General features: G+C 40.5%; 1 protein-coding gene across 5 annotated transcripts in view; it reads left to right on the top strand.

Moving 5' to 3' along the window:
• The first annotated feature begins 522 nt into the window (after window positions 1-522).
• rab3gap1 (RAB3 GTPase activating protein subunit 1) overlaps window positions 523-14,808 on the top strand; it is a 120,430-nt gene continuing 106,144 nt past the window's right edge. For 3 of the 5 annotated variants that reach the window (XM_085986628.1, XM_085986630.1, XM_085986629.1), the window contains exons 1-6: window positions 523-620; window positions 735-790; window positions 3,628-3,703; window positions 4,157-4,292; window positions 4,568-4,646; window positions 6,095-6,214. In XM_085986628.1, coding sequence (XP_085842754.1) covers window positions 603-620; window positions 735-790; window positions 3,628-3,703; window positions 4,157-4,292; window positions 4,568-4,646; window positions 6,095-6,214 — 485 coding nt within the window. In that variant the 5' untranslated portion in view covers window positions 523-602. Of the gene's footprint in view, window positions 621-734; window positions 791-3,627; window positions 3,704-4,156; window positions 4,293-4,567; window positions 4,647-6,094; window positions 6,215-14,068; window positions 14,148-14,808 lie in introns of those variants that run through there. The other 2 variants (XM_085986631.1, XM_085986634.1) reach the window with 2 other exon arrangements.

Consider the following 14,808-nt stretch of genomic DNA (forward strand, 5'->3'; position numbering starts at 1 on the left):
GATTGGGTCGATTGGGCTTTAGAAGAATGAGAGGGGATCTCATTGAAACTTATAAAATTCTAACAGGACTAGACAGACTAGATGCAGGAAGGATGTTCCCGATGGCGGGGGAGTCCAGAACCAGGGGTCACAGTCTAAGGGGTAAGCCATTGAGGACAGAGATGAGGAGGAATTTCTTCACCCAGAGAGTGGTGAACCTGTGGAATTCTCTACCACAGAAGGCAGTTGAGGCCAATTCATTAAATATACTCAAGAAGGAGTTAGATATATTTCTTGAGGCTAAAGGGATCAAGGGATATGGGGAGAAAGCAGGGACAGGGTACTGAATTTGGATGATCAGCCATGATCTTGTTGAATGGGGGAGCAGGCTTGAGGGGCTGAATGGCCTACTTCTGCTCCTATCTTCTATGTTTTTATGTGTCAAATTTTATTTGATAACGCTCCTATGAAGCGACCTGGGACGTTTTACGACGTTAAAGGCGCTATATAAATACAAGTTGTTGGTCCAACAGTGCCCCTTATCCCCAGTGCGGGATCTGCAGCAGGAAGCAGGCTGTGTTACCCACAACACCCCGCAGACAAACAAACAAACACATTTCAAGATGGCGGCGGACAGCGACGTGAGGATTTTTTTTTGCTTTCTCTGAAGATATACTGTTTGTCTTTGCGATTGGTTTGCTTACCGTTTTTTCTCAACACACCTTTCTTTCTCTTTTTTTTTAAAATTCCGACAGCCAGAATCAGAAGTGTTTGAAATCACGGACTTTACAACGGCGTCGGAGTGGGAGAGGTAGGAGTGAGTGGATGAGGGAGTGAGGGGAAGCCGTTGCTGCCCCAGCCTGTGGCCGTTTGTCGTTGGAAGCCGCTGATGTCGCGCGTGTCGGAGCCCGAGCCTTCCCTTCCACCGGCCCGCGCAATCGCTTTCGGTGCTGACAACATAGCCACAATTTTGTGACGGCTGGGAGGAGCAGCTACACACCGATGCAAACTAATCCTTCTTGTGCTAACTATGTATTTGCTCAGATTAAATACTTAACGGAGATCCTCTTTTGTGCGCAGACAGCAGATTTTATATTTTCTGTGGGTGGTTTTTGCAAGTTTAGATTCTTCAGGAATCACGATCGGTCATGACAGTTTCCCAAACATTCCTATTTGCTACTAGAGGAATCTTAAGGACACTTTTTTTTGAAGTTGTGAGGTCGATTACTCAATGTCCAAGGCAGCTTGCTGTTGAAGCCGTTCAACATTTCACAATTTGTTGCACATAGATTTATATTTTGCCTACTAAGTTGCCCTTGCAATTTATGAAGTACCTAGCTACTCATTGTGATACACTTACAAATTAAATAAGCTATACATCATTTCTGCTGCTTAATATTAGAAGCAAAAATGAGCCATGTAATGTATCTGTAGAAATGCCCGGGAGCTGGTGTCTGGAAAATATTTTTCTTTCTCCCGATTTGAAGCAATCTCAGACAATTTGCAGTATAAGATCAGAAGTTTGCACCATTATTATGGATCATCATTACTCTTGGAGTATAGCAGTTTCCACTTTGTTGTAATTTGTTTCTAGTCTGGAATATACAAAACTACAGGAGCATACCAGATTGCATGGTCTGTTATTATCACGTGAAGTTCAATGATTGGGTTGCAACATTTAAAGAAACAAAAATCGATTAAGATTTTACGCAACTTATAAAAAGTAGTGAACAATGAATTTATAATATTGATGAATGTGTATTCAGTTGTAATGAACCTTACAAATTTGAGAACTGCAGTATCTTTACTGTACTATTCTTGAAAAGAATATAATAACCCATAACCCACATGTGTTGCAGAGCAGTAATACATTGAGAAGTTGAGATGACATAAATTCCATGACCGCGTTAGATAGCAGATCCACAATCAAATCATGGAATAAGACAGATTGTATATATTTTGACAAGCAGCTTATTTACTTGAAAACTAGTGTGGCTCAACTACCGAGCCACACTTGTGTGTAAAAGCCTAAACGTTTAGTTGTCTGACACATTGGTTCAAAAAGACGCTGGTATGGTTTAGCATGGGGAGGGGGAGAAAAAGAGAGTCCTCCAATGGCTGGTTTACAGTATCATTGGGGTGTTGATTGCCTTTCTGCCCTTTCAATTCTGGAGAAAAGATAGAGCAATTGATGCTGTTACTTCTCTCTCCTTGGGTGCCAATGTGACCATTTACTTTTTGGGAGCCATTCCCTAATTAGTGGCTCAGTTGAAAACGAATTGAGAGTCAACCCAACTATGACGGGCAGATACAAGTGACAGGCCACGCTAGAACTTGAAACTTATAAGTCTACTCCTTGTATCTCAAAGTTGCTTTTTTCACTAAAGAAATTTAAATGATCTAGGAATGAGAATTAAGCAGAAAAGTTGGAATTTAGTGTTCAAAAAAATGTTTGCCTCATCAGATTGTTCAGCTTAAGTAGACTGAATTTCTAGTTGAGACTAAAAGAAATGTATAAAAAAACAAAATTAGTATTGTAAGAGAGCAACATTTGATACAAGCAGAAAAGAATATTGAGGACAGAATCATGTTAAACACAGGAAGTTGAGTGCATGTGAAAAAGGTGAAGCAGTATTGAAGGGTTCAATTATGTTCTGAGTTTACTGAGATGTATGGAAGAATGCTGTTTAGTGTACAAGAATTCTGCTATTTTTGTTTTTATTGCTGAGACCCATTGAGTTTGAATTGCAGCTTTTATTAGTATCAGAGCTTCCAGTAATTTATGCAGATTTAAAACTTGTTAGAAAAGCCATTGTGTCTGTGCAATTAAAATTTCTTCTCTTTGGAAATTCCACGATAGTTTGCCCTTCTTGTAAAGAATAGTTGGATAAATGATTTATTTTGTAAATGAAGGTTCCAGAATTATAATGTACTACAAGAGGCAAAACTATATACCAGGAAACTCTCGTTTAAACGGCACCTAAATATCTGGAATTCTCTATTAACCGGCAAAATTCATACTCCGAAGACACCTCAATAACCGGCAATGTTTCCGAGTCCGAGTCTCCTGTGGTGGCCGAGTTAGTCAGTGGGGGTAGTTCTCCAAACTGACACTACTCTGCTTCTTGGCGCTGTCAGAAGTCCGAACACCTCAATAACAGGTGTCTGACTCTTTGTTTGTTAAAAATAGCCTCGGTAGATAACCCTCTCCGTCATCCGGAATTTTTAATCAACCGGCACCACCCCGGTCCCGTCGGTGCTGGATACCAAAGAGTTTCCTATAGTGTGATGCATTAAATATATAGAAAGACAATGCTGCTGCTTTGAATAGATTGGGTGATTCTTGACTATCCAGTACCTTGGGACAATCTAAGAGAAATTGGAAGTATGACAAGTTTCCTCCACGAGGAATTGATCCTTATCCTTGGAATACAGTAAATTATACTGTTTTCTTAATTTGTTTCCAGTCTGGAATCTATAAAACTGTCTGTATAATGCCAGATGGCATGGTTGGTTTTTGTGTAAATGTAAAGTTCAAGATTAGGTTTCAAAGTTACATGCTGTACCATAATAATGAAGGTTTTATTTTAGGATTAATAGCAGTTATTTCAAGCATTTTAAAATCATCCTGCATTTTCATATCTCTAGATTTGTGTCAAAAATTGAAGAAGTGCTGAATGATTGGAAACTGATTGGAAGCACTGCAAGCAAATCTTTGGAAAAGGTCTGTTTTAATTACATTTTATGTTGCATCTCCATAGTTAAGTAACATACAAAATTGTCTGCCCTTTCATCTTTTGTGAAGAAATTGTGTCAAAGGTAAAGAAAATGGATTGGATTAAAGGCAATATAAATGCTTTGCAAGTGAGTTGATATTTTCTCCACGAATATTTATTTGATTTATTTATGGCAGTTTATAAAATACTTGTACAAAACCTTCCAGCATAAGTAATACAGTGAGAAAGGATGTTTCAGCATCGGAATATTCTGTCGCTGGCCAGTGGCTACATTCTTTGGTCCATGTCCAGTGGATAATATTCATTTCAACCTCTGGTACTACAGTTTTTGGCAGGAACCTATTGTAAACTTGCTTTTAAACTCATTGTGTTGTTTCTTTATATATCTATTTAAAATTACAGTTCTGTAAAGCTACTTGTTGCACTTTGTGAATTTACAGGGTGAATTAACTTCTGGAGTATGGGAAGAGAAGTCTGATGAGATTTCTTTTGCAGACTATAAATTCAGTATAACGCACCATTATCTCAAACAAGAATCTTTAGCTGATAAAGAAGTAAAAGAAGATTCTGAAGAAGGTATGACTTGCTACCTATGTTGGCTGTGTGTGTTTAAACTGACATTAAAGGGGAAGTAAAGTATTTGAGTAGTATAATGTATTTCTGAAGGTTTTGAGTTGGAATAAACTTGATCAGTTTTTGAATATTTTTGTGGAAGTAGAGCCTTTAGGATCCCAAACACTTCTTAAAAGTTTGTTGTACATTGCAAAAGGAATTAGTTTCTTCTGTAGAGAAATTCTGTTTTGTGTTCTTATAAAAGCCCCATTTTTAAAAAGGCTATTCTATTTTAACAGATGCTCTTCCTGAAGCAATGCAGGATTTGCTGTCCATGAACAATGATTTTCCACCCAGAGCTCACTGTCTTGTCAGATGGTAGGCTTGTTCTCAATGTTATTCAACTCTATTATTTATTGTTCATGTGCAATTGATCATTTTATACGTATGTGTGTTTCTCTCTCTCTCTCTCTCTCTCTCTCTTACTCCTTTTTCTCTGCCTGAGCAAGTGGGAAGGCAGCCTTCTCCCAGGCCTTTGCCTATGTTGCTCTTGATCCAGCTGTTTGGAGGTTTGTGAGAGCAGTTTGGCGGTACTGCTTTACTGGAAATTATGAAGACAGGTAGCATAAACTTGGCTTGTATTCCCTTGAGTATAGAAGGTTGAGGGGTGATCTAATTGTGTTTTAAATGATAAAAGGATTCGATAAGTGAATTTGTTTCTTCTGTTGGGGGAATCCAGGACAACAAGGCATAATCTTAAAATTAGAGCCAAGCCATTCAAGAGTGAAATCATGAAGCACTTCTTCACACAAAGGGTAGTAGAAATCTGGAACTCTCTCCCCGAAAAGGCTGTGGATGGTGAGTCAGTTCAAGCTTTCAAGACTGAGTTCGATAGATTTTTGTTGGGTAAGGGTATTAAGAGACATGGGTCAGAGGTGGGTAGATGGGGTTGAGGTGCAGATTGTCCGTGATCTGGTTGGGTGGTGGAGTAGGCTTGAGGTGGCGAATGGACTACTCTGTTGCTATCTGAAGAACTGAAGAAAGCCATTTGGCTCAACAGACCTGTTCCTTTTCAGGGATCAACCCCACCTACCTGCCTTCCCACATTTCCCTCAAGTCTGTGTTCTCTATAGAAACTCATTCATTTTTCTCTTGAACCCATTTATACAGTCCACTTCAACGGCCTTAATTGGTAACCTATTCCACAAGTCTGTTCCCCTTTGGATGAAAAACTGCCACTGATTTCCCCTCTTACTTCTGATTCCCTAATTTTGTGTCTCCTGGTACTTGAACCTATCTTTGTCGTGAGTAATTTGGATTAATTTTGTCCGTTTCCTCTCTAATCGTGGGAATTTCAAAGCTTAAGTACTTTTAAATCTCTTTTTCTGAAGAAAACAAGCCCAACTTCTTTAACATTCCTCGTAACCTATATTTTTAATAGGTATTTAATCATTTTTGTTGCTCCCCTTTATATCTCCTCATGGGCAATAATATTCCTATCATTTGGTGAAGAGAGCTGCAAACACTATGCCAGATTGGCCTTGTACAGCAACATTACAACCACTTTTGATTTGTACTCCATCATTCTGGTAATGTAGCCTTGGAAACCTGGGTTTAAGAAACACATGGTTTTCAGATACTGCTTAGATGAGTATCGATTTTTGATTACGAAAGGTGTCCCCTAAGAACTTAAAAAATATATCATATGATGTACTTTAGCAAAATCTGTAGAGATTGATGGACTTCTTGCATCTTGCCATTGATGTTGAAATTGCTGAATAGCAATCAATAGCAAATTCATCACCTTCAAGTGTTTCTTATCCTAGGTATGGTTTACGGGAGTTTGTGGTAATTGCTCCAGCAGCTAGTAGCGATGCAGTCATCAGTGAATCAAAGTGCAACATTCTGCTCAGCTCCATCTCCATTGCATTGGGCAACACTGGTTGGTAGGTAAATATTTGAAAATGCTATATGGATTGTATTAGATGTTCACACATGAAACACTGAAGACGAGGAACTTGAAGTTTGTGATCAAATAATTTGAAATATTATTGATCTTTTGACATTTGCATTATATAGTATCTTATGCTGCAATTGCTATTCATCCTGCAAATAGGTAATGAGATGAAGGATCAGCTAATCTGTTGGAGGAATGTTGACTACAACACTGGGAGAACTCCTGTACTGACTCCCATGGGCAATTTTTGAAAATTATTTGGTCTTGGTATTTGGGCAGTGCTGTCCAACCCTACTTGGCCTGAGAAGTCCTTGTGGTGATGGTGTTCCCACAATGGTTTCAGGTAGGGAATTCTAGGATTTTGACTCAGTGACTATGAAGGAATGACAATGTATACTTAAGTCAAGATGGCATGTTTCTTGGAAGGGAACCTGAAGGTGATGATAACCCACTGACCGCTGCTCTTGTCTTTTTGTGGTAGAGGTCTAGGCTGGGAATTGCTATCAAAATAAGCTTGGGGAGATGCTGCAGCATGTTCTGTAGATACTGCAGCTACAGTGTGCTGATGGTGGTAGATCTTTCAGTGGCAGGGGTGCCAATCAAGCAGACTGCTTTGTTTTGTATGGTGTCGCGCTTGTGTGTTGTTGTCGAGCTTCTTGAATGTTGTTGCAGCTGCATCCATTCAAGCAAGTGGTAAGTATTCTATTGCACTCTTGATTTGAGCCTCGTAGATGAAGTGACTTTGAGGGGGTCGAGATGAGCCACTTGTCGGCGTACCCGGCCTCTGTCCTGCTCTTGTTGATATGGCTGCTCCAGTTAAGCTTTTGGTCAATGGTTACACCCCGGGTGTTGATAGTGGGGGACTTGGCGATGGTGATACTGTTGAAGGTCAGGGGGACGTGGTTGGGCCTTTTCTTGTAATAGCTGGTCATTGCGTGGCACTATGCGGCACGTGTTACTTGTCTGAATATTGTCTGGATCTTGCTGTAGACTGGCATGAGCTGCTTCATTATTGGAGGAGTTGTGAATGGAATCGAAGACTGTAGAATTTTCAGTGGATAGAGCTGCTCGATCTTCTAATTAGGGAGAAGGACATTGATGAAGCAGCTGAAGATGGTTGGGCCAACCGCTGAGGACCTCCAGTAGCGATGTCCTGGATTTACGATAATTGGCCTCCGACAACCACAGCCATCTTTCTGTCAGATATGATTCCATAGTAACATAGGAATTGCTAAATGAATAAAGACCAGGTCCATCTAGTTTGGTTTCACTCATCCTGGTAGTCACATGATACAATAATAATGGAGATGTTGACTTATCATAGCAAATAAGCTCTATCAATTAGTCTACAACAGACCCAGAAATGACACGCGGAAAACCGCAGTGGTGGAGAACTTTGGTAACCATACATCCAAAGCAATGTTCCCTTCATTTTTTTTCTTGCGCGGGCCCTTTAACTGGCTGCGCGGTCCATTCAAATCTTCACATGTGCGATTATTCCCATTGAGAAGCCAGTGAGCGGCCTGTGCGGGACCTCCAGACTGCCGTGCGTCTTAACCGGAACATTGGTCAAAGTCACCTTTTCCCTCCCAAGCATGCTTCACTTGCCACACGTCCTGTCTTAAATGACTCTTGTACCGTATCCTAAAATGTTATTTTCTGAAAGAAATCTATCTAATTTGCATTTGAATCAATCAATAGTAACTGCTTCCACCGTCTCTCTAGGGAGGCTGTTCCATAAATTGACCACTCACTCACTGAAATATTGTTTCCGCGGATTAGTTTTGAATTTAACCCCCTTCGAGTACAGGCCGTGTCCTCTGGTTCTCCTGCTCTGGACAAGGTGAAACAGCTTGTCTTGGTCTACATTATCTAGTCCTTTTTAGAAACCAACCACTGGAGGATTTTCCTTTAAGACAATAGTTTTGCTGTGCCCCCTTGGCAACATGCTACCTTGATATCGAGGGCACTTATCTCGCTCTATTGTGTCCCATGTCTTGATCAAGGCTGTAACAACATTTGCAGCTGAGTGGTTCTTGCGGAGTTATTGGTGACCTGGTGTTGCTTGATGGCACTAATAACTTCTTCCATTGCTTTGCTGACGATGGGGAGGAAGCTAATAGGGTGACATTAGATTTGTTCTGCTTTTTATGGATAGGATATGCTTGGGCAATTTTCTACATTGTTGGGTTAATGTCAGTGTCATAGTTGCATTAGAATAGCTTGGCCAGCAGGTTAGTTCTGATAACTCTGGTCTTCAGCACTACAGCCGGGATGTTGTCAGGGCCCATAACCGTTGCTGTGTCTAGTGTAATTAGCCACATAATGCTATATGGAGTGAACCAAATTGACTGGACATTGGCATCAGTGAAAGTGGGGACCTTGGGAGGAGGCCAATGGACCATCCACTTGGCACTTTTGGCTGAAGACATTGTAAACACTTCATAGATGTGTTTATTGTACTCACGAGCTGAGCTCCATCATGTTTGAGATTGGGGATGTTTATGATTGTTACCTGATTGCCACCATTCTCAACTGGGTATGTAGGGCTACAGAGCTTTGCTTTGACTAGATGGTTGTGGGACTGTTTAACACTGTCTATAGCCTGCTCCTTTTTGGTACTTAGCTTGCAGGCAGCCCTGTGTTGCAGCTTCACCTAAGTTGGTGCCTCATTCTATATTTTTTATTGAACCAGGGTTGATCTTATTAATGGTTGTTAAAAATTACATTTTTATATATTCATAAGTGCTTTTATAAAAACATTAGATTTTTTATGGGGTATTTTATACTCTTACTCCTTCACCACTACTTCAATTTTTGTTCCTCTTCTAGTCTCTCAAGGTGTCTTATCTTTGGCAGGTGACAGGCGTCCTCAGGGTTTTGCCTATGTTAATTATGAGTTCCTCATATAGTAAGATTGCAATTCAGCATAGTGTGGAATTGAAGTATCATTTGATCATGCTGTAGTGTCCTGTGTTGATGCTTTAACTCCATGCTCCTCTGTTATTTACATGTTTGAAACGAGCATTAGCTTCCTATTGGGAAAAATATTTGTAGCTTTATTTTTGATTTTGTGAATTTTTCTTTTCTGTTGTCTTCAAAAAAATTTTGCTGAGGTAAGTTTGCATCTGTTTTAATTGGGCCAGAAATTCCAGAACGGGGCTTGCAGCGCGTGCAAGCCCCGTATTTGCACTTACCCCGTGCTCCTGCCGATCAGCTCCAGGGACGCCTGCACTTGCAGAAACTGAAAGAAGAATCCCGGGCAGCGTATGACGTCACGCCGCCCAGGAGTGCAGCCAGCGCGGAGCCAGGAGCGTGCAGTGTAAGTGAGACACACCCCTTGAGGTCTCAGTTTCACTGGACACGCCCCCAATGTTTCTGTCAAGCTGCTTTGCTTTTTTACATGCAAAGCAGCAGTTTAAATAGGTTTTTGGAAGTTTTTTGAAGATTTTGGTAACTTTTATAAACTTTTTAAAATGTTTACATTATTTTGAGTAATCTGAAGTAGTTTTAAAGAGAATTAAAGCAATTTAAAGACTTTTAAAAGCCCTAAAAGAATTTTTTAAATTCCATTTATTTATTTAGCAATGTCGTCGTCATACGTGTCTTCACACTGTTCCCTTTGGGGAACTGTATGAAGTGGTGGAAGGATTTATGGCCGTGATTAACGCTCATTCCGTGACCGTAACCATCTTTGAACCAGCCATTAGGGCGGTTAGTCCTATGGCGGGAGGGTTTTACGGGCTCCCACAAGCTATACAAGGAGGGGGGGCCACCCACACCCACGGACGCAAATATCCCACTGGATGTCAACCCAGAATTTAGAGCCGGAGCTCCGACTCCACTTGCCGGGACTGTCTGGAGCGGGGTTCGAAACCCTACCCTGATCTGGCCCAGCGGCGGGGATCCTACCGCTATGACAAAGGCCCAATCCGATTAGCAACGTGAAATGGCAGCATAGGGCTCCAGTCACGGGGAGGGAAAAGGCGCAGGAAACGTATGGGTGTCACCTTTTGTGCGGAGTGGGCCTTTTGCGTAGCAGTAAGCATCCCCGCCGCTGGGCCAGAAGGAGTAGGGTTTTGAACCCCACTCCAGACAGTCCCGGCAAGTGGAGTCGGAGCTCCAACTTTAAATTCTGGGTGGACATCCAGCGGGATACTTGCGTCCGTGGGTGTTGGTGGCTTCCCCCCCCCCCCCCCCCCCCCCCTCAGATGGGTTGTGGGAGCCCGTAAAACCCTCCCGCCATAGGACTAACCACCCTAATGGCTGGTTCAAAGATGGTTACGGTCACGGAATGAGCGTTAATCACGGCCATAAATCCTTCCACCACTTCATACAGTTCCCCAAAGGGAACAGTGTGAGGATACGTCCGATGATGACCTCTTGCGCAATGCACCTCCTTGGACCCTCAGTCGCAGATGCGAGGGGGCAAGTCGTGCAATTGTTAAATTTTTTATTTTATTGACATGTAAAATGTTGGCCCAATAATTCCCTTCCAAATGCGCTAGTACGGTCGGGGTACTTACGCATCTGGCCGGATGAAATGCCGGTTTTCAGCATGCACAGTGCATGTGGGGAAAACTGGCATTTCCTGTCCTCTGAACGAAGGGGTTCAGAGGCAGAACGCGTGCGACTGCACAGGCAGCGCGTGCGCAGTATAATTCGCCGCTTTCATTAATGCTTTCAGTGAGGTCCAGTCATTACAACTTACACATGAAAAAAGCATGGGTACAGTTGCTCCAGAGGCTGCGGAGGAAGATATTTCTTATCGTGGAGCTTCTGAAAGTATGTATGTCTGTATATATTCCTTTGCGTGTTATGTATATATTCCTTTACTTATGTGTATGAATGTATTATTTAATTATGACTTTCAGAGAAAGTAACTTATTGGAAAATCATAATTAAAAACATACATTCATACACATTAGTAAAGGAATATAAAACATACATACATATACGTAAAGGAATATATGTGGACATACATACATAACTCATTCTCACATTCCATTCACACAGCCACAATTGCTCCTTCTACCTACCGTTCTGAAAACCCTTTTTAAAAAAAAAAAAAATTTAAACTTTTAAACTTACTTAAAATTTCTTAAAATAACTTCCCTCCCTTTCCCAAACAAAAATATTGCATTTCAAAAGCTCCACGATAAAATATATCTTCCTCTGCAGCCAATGAACAACTTTACACTTGCTTTTTTCAAGTGTAACTTCTAAGGACTTAACCTCACGGATTTCATGAATGAAATCCACGAAGTTCACTGCGCAAGCGCTGCCTGTGCAGTCGCACGCGCTCGAGGTCTGGAAATGCCGGCGTTCCCCGCATGCGCTGTTCATGCTGAACGCCGGCATTTCCAACGGCCAGAAGCGTGAGTAAGCCGACCGTACTCACGCTTCTGGCCTGGAATTTCTGGCCCATTGTGTATCCTGTTATTGGGACAAGCCATATAACTACAGTATTGCGAAGAAAAACTTGCTAATGTCCCAGAAGATAACGGATTACTATTCCATTTCCTTTTTTTTGTAAACATATACACATTGATATCCCCTGGTATTGCTCACAGACAGAATAGATGTTTTTATAGCAATGTTAAAGTTATAATAAAGTTGATATTTTATTATTTGTGATAAGGAATTTGTTTTTTATAATATGTATTCCAGTTTATTTTTTTTAACAATTAGTAAATATTAAATGCAGGCAGCAAGTTAATTATTAAATACAGCAAATAAATTATGAAATGTGAGCAGTATATTATGTTAATAAAATTTAGTGAGTAATGTAATTCAATCATTAAATTTACCTAGATGTAATGCTCCGCTCTGCAGAGTTGAGGATCTCTGTCTTCCTGTTGTCATGCCAGATGTGAGTCGCTTTGAAATAACAGCATCTTGTGGTTTGGGTATATTTATGAAACTTCAAGGAAGGTGCTTTAAACAATCTCTTTGTGATCACCAGTGCTTTTCCAACCTATTTGTGGCTCTTTTATACTTTTCCAGCAATCATTCGCTCTCCTGGTCCACTGAGCCAATCACAAGAAATTAGGCTGAAATACAATGCAATGAAACTTAGTTTGATGACTGCAAATATGTGGGACATTAGCGCAGTACTTTTTAAAAATGAAATTGCAAAGAACATCTTTTAGATCACATGTCAATTTTGAATTTGATCAGCACAACTGTTAAGAAAAGGGTGTATACAAATGGGAATTTGTAACCCTTCTATATGGCATCTGAGTTGCAGTATTTCAGAAGGCAGAGGCTGAAAGCAACGAGTATTAGACTCCGGACAAACCAGAAGCGATCTTGGTTGGATTCCTGGAGCTGGATTTCTTGAACCAAAGGTGGAAATACTTTAATTTAGGGACCTAACGCACCAAACCGTTGTCTCCAGAACACACACACTCCAGTACTCTAAGATAAAAACCAAAGTGTTTACTTTTAATTGTCAGTGTGTTACTGTGGGGCATAGATCATACTTGCACACAGCCCAAAAAAAAGCCATACCAAGGTGCAGTGAAGTTGTGCATGAGCATAGATCTGAGAGCTTGCGCATACGTAGCAACCTGAAACACATTAGGACCCAAAGGCCAGTTCAAAAATTAGAGAGTAGAAGGCAAGTCTGAGGCCCCTCAGGGAGGTAAGAGTTTTAGGTATTTGAAAATCGGAAGAGTAAGTTTTTAAAATGTCTCCTCTCCTCTTTCCCCCTCCCCGGCCTGAATTAATTTTTATTTGTTTCTGTTATGTTTCTTTTTTAGGAGGTGTGTATATAATGGAGTGGATGGGGAACCAATATGGCTTTTGAATAGACTTGGCATTTTATTTTCTGTATACAGGAAACTCTCGTTTAAACGGCACCTAAATATCCGGAATTCTCTATTAACCGGCAAAACTCATACTCCGAAAACAACACCTCAATAACCGGAAATGTTGCCGAGTCCGAGTCTCCCGCGGTGGCTGAGTTAGTCGGTGGGGGTAGTTTTCCAAACTGCCACTACTCGGCTTCTTGGTGCTGTCGGAAGTCCGAACACCTCAATAACTGGAGTACCCAATTACTGTATACTGCACATTTCTTGATTTTTTAAAATTTTTGTTTGTTAAAAATAGCCTTGGTAGATAACCCTCTCCGTCATCTGGAATTTTTAATCAACCGGCACCATCCCGGTCCCGTCGGTGCCAGATACCAGAGTTTCCTGTAATTCAAAATAATTGGTTTCTTTCTGACTAAATGTGTCTTTGATCTGGTTGGTTTATCATCAGTGCAAAATTTGAATCAATCCATCTGCTTCACCTGAAATTGGAGTAATGCATATGCCTTGCAGCCTATAAACATGTTGCTTTCTCACACGCTACAAACAAGTGCCAGATGCAAAGCTTTTAAAACTCATGTAGCCACTAGGTGGAGGTGTTTTCTGTGTTTGTTTTAAAAAGTGTTGATCAATCTAGGTTATGCTGTGTATATATAGAGAAATTGTATTTTCTTTTTTTTTAATAACTGGGATAGATAAATGGTTAAAATGTTTCGAACCAAGTGGGGTTACAAGTTGGGAGCTTTTGATTGTTTTATTTCTACCAATCACTCTCTGACTGTAATTTTTCTTGTCAAAGCATGTAGGCATTTATTGTATGTAATATATAAGTAAGTTAATAAGCTTTAAGGCTATTGCAGTGAAATATATCTTGGTTTATGATGGAATGTAAAAAGGGATAAGCCACTTTGGGGAGTGGGGGGTGGAATGGACAACATTCTAGTTTACTTCAGAAAATTGTAATTCAGCTTTGCCTTTATTCAGGATGCGCACTTTAGAAATCTGATCTCAAGAAGGAAAAATTACAGATGAAAGTGATGTCTACTTCTCCTCTGGACATACAGTTGTTCATTAATAAGGTTAAGGAATTGTTTTCTGATCCAGAGTGTAAGTTTTTTTAGCTTGTGTTCATTCAATTTGAGCAAATGTATATACACGCCATTAATGGTAGGTGTCGATTTCCTGCTAAGAGTCGCTGCAAAACTCGCAAAATGGGATAGTAGGACTTTCATAATTGGCTGGATTTTGCTCTCCGCCGTTCATTACACTTGCCCACAGACTATGGGATTTTGCATTGGAATTTACTATAAATTAGAGAGCCAAAACGCCCTCTACAGAGGATCTGGGACATATGTGAACAGGACGCGCAACTGCGTATCCCCTTAACCAGTCAGTTTGAAGAATCGTTAATGAGCAGCACAGAACCTGAACCAGGAAGTGTAAGTTAGAATATTGAATTCAATGTCAAATCAGGTACAAAAAGTAAAATAAAGAGAGGGAAAGAAAGATGGGATTAAGGGAGAGCAAGAAGAGCCGGAAAGAAAAAGTAAAAATAAATACATTTTACATTTTTTTTTTGAATCTCCAACAATAATTAAAATCTGAAGGAATGAGACTCCAGACTTGTAAAAGTTAATTTTCAGTACCAGACAGATTGTTTAGCAATAATTAAGACTGATCACGGCGTTAAAAATGTACTCACACGGGAATGAATAATTAGTATGTACTGCAAATTTACGTCGTTCCTTGTATTTCCATGGCAAGTCTC

Source organism: Somniosus microcephalus, chromosome 4 (assembly GCF_052327205.1).
Source record: "Somniosus microcephalus isolate GS21.2 chromosome 4, FLI_Smic_1.0, whole genome shotgun sequence".
In the NCBI taxonomy this organism is placed as follows: Eukaryota; Metazoa; Chordata; class Chondrichthyes; order Squaliformes; family Somniosidae; genus Somniosus; species Somniosus microcephalus.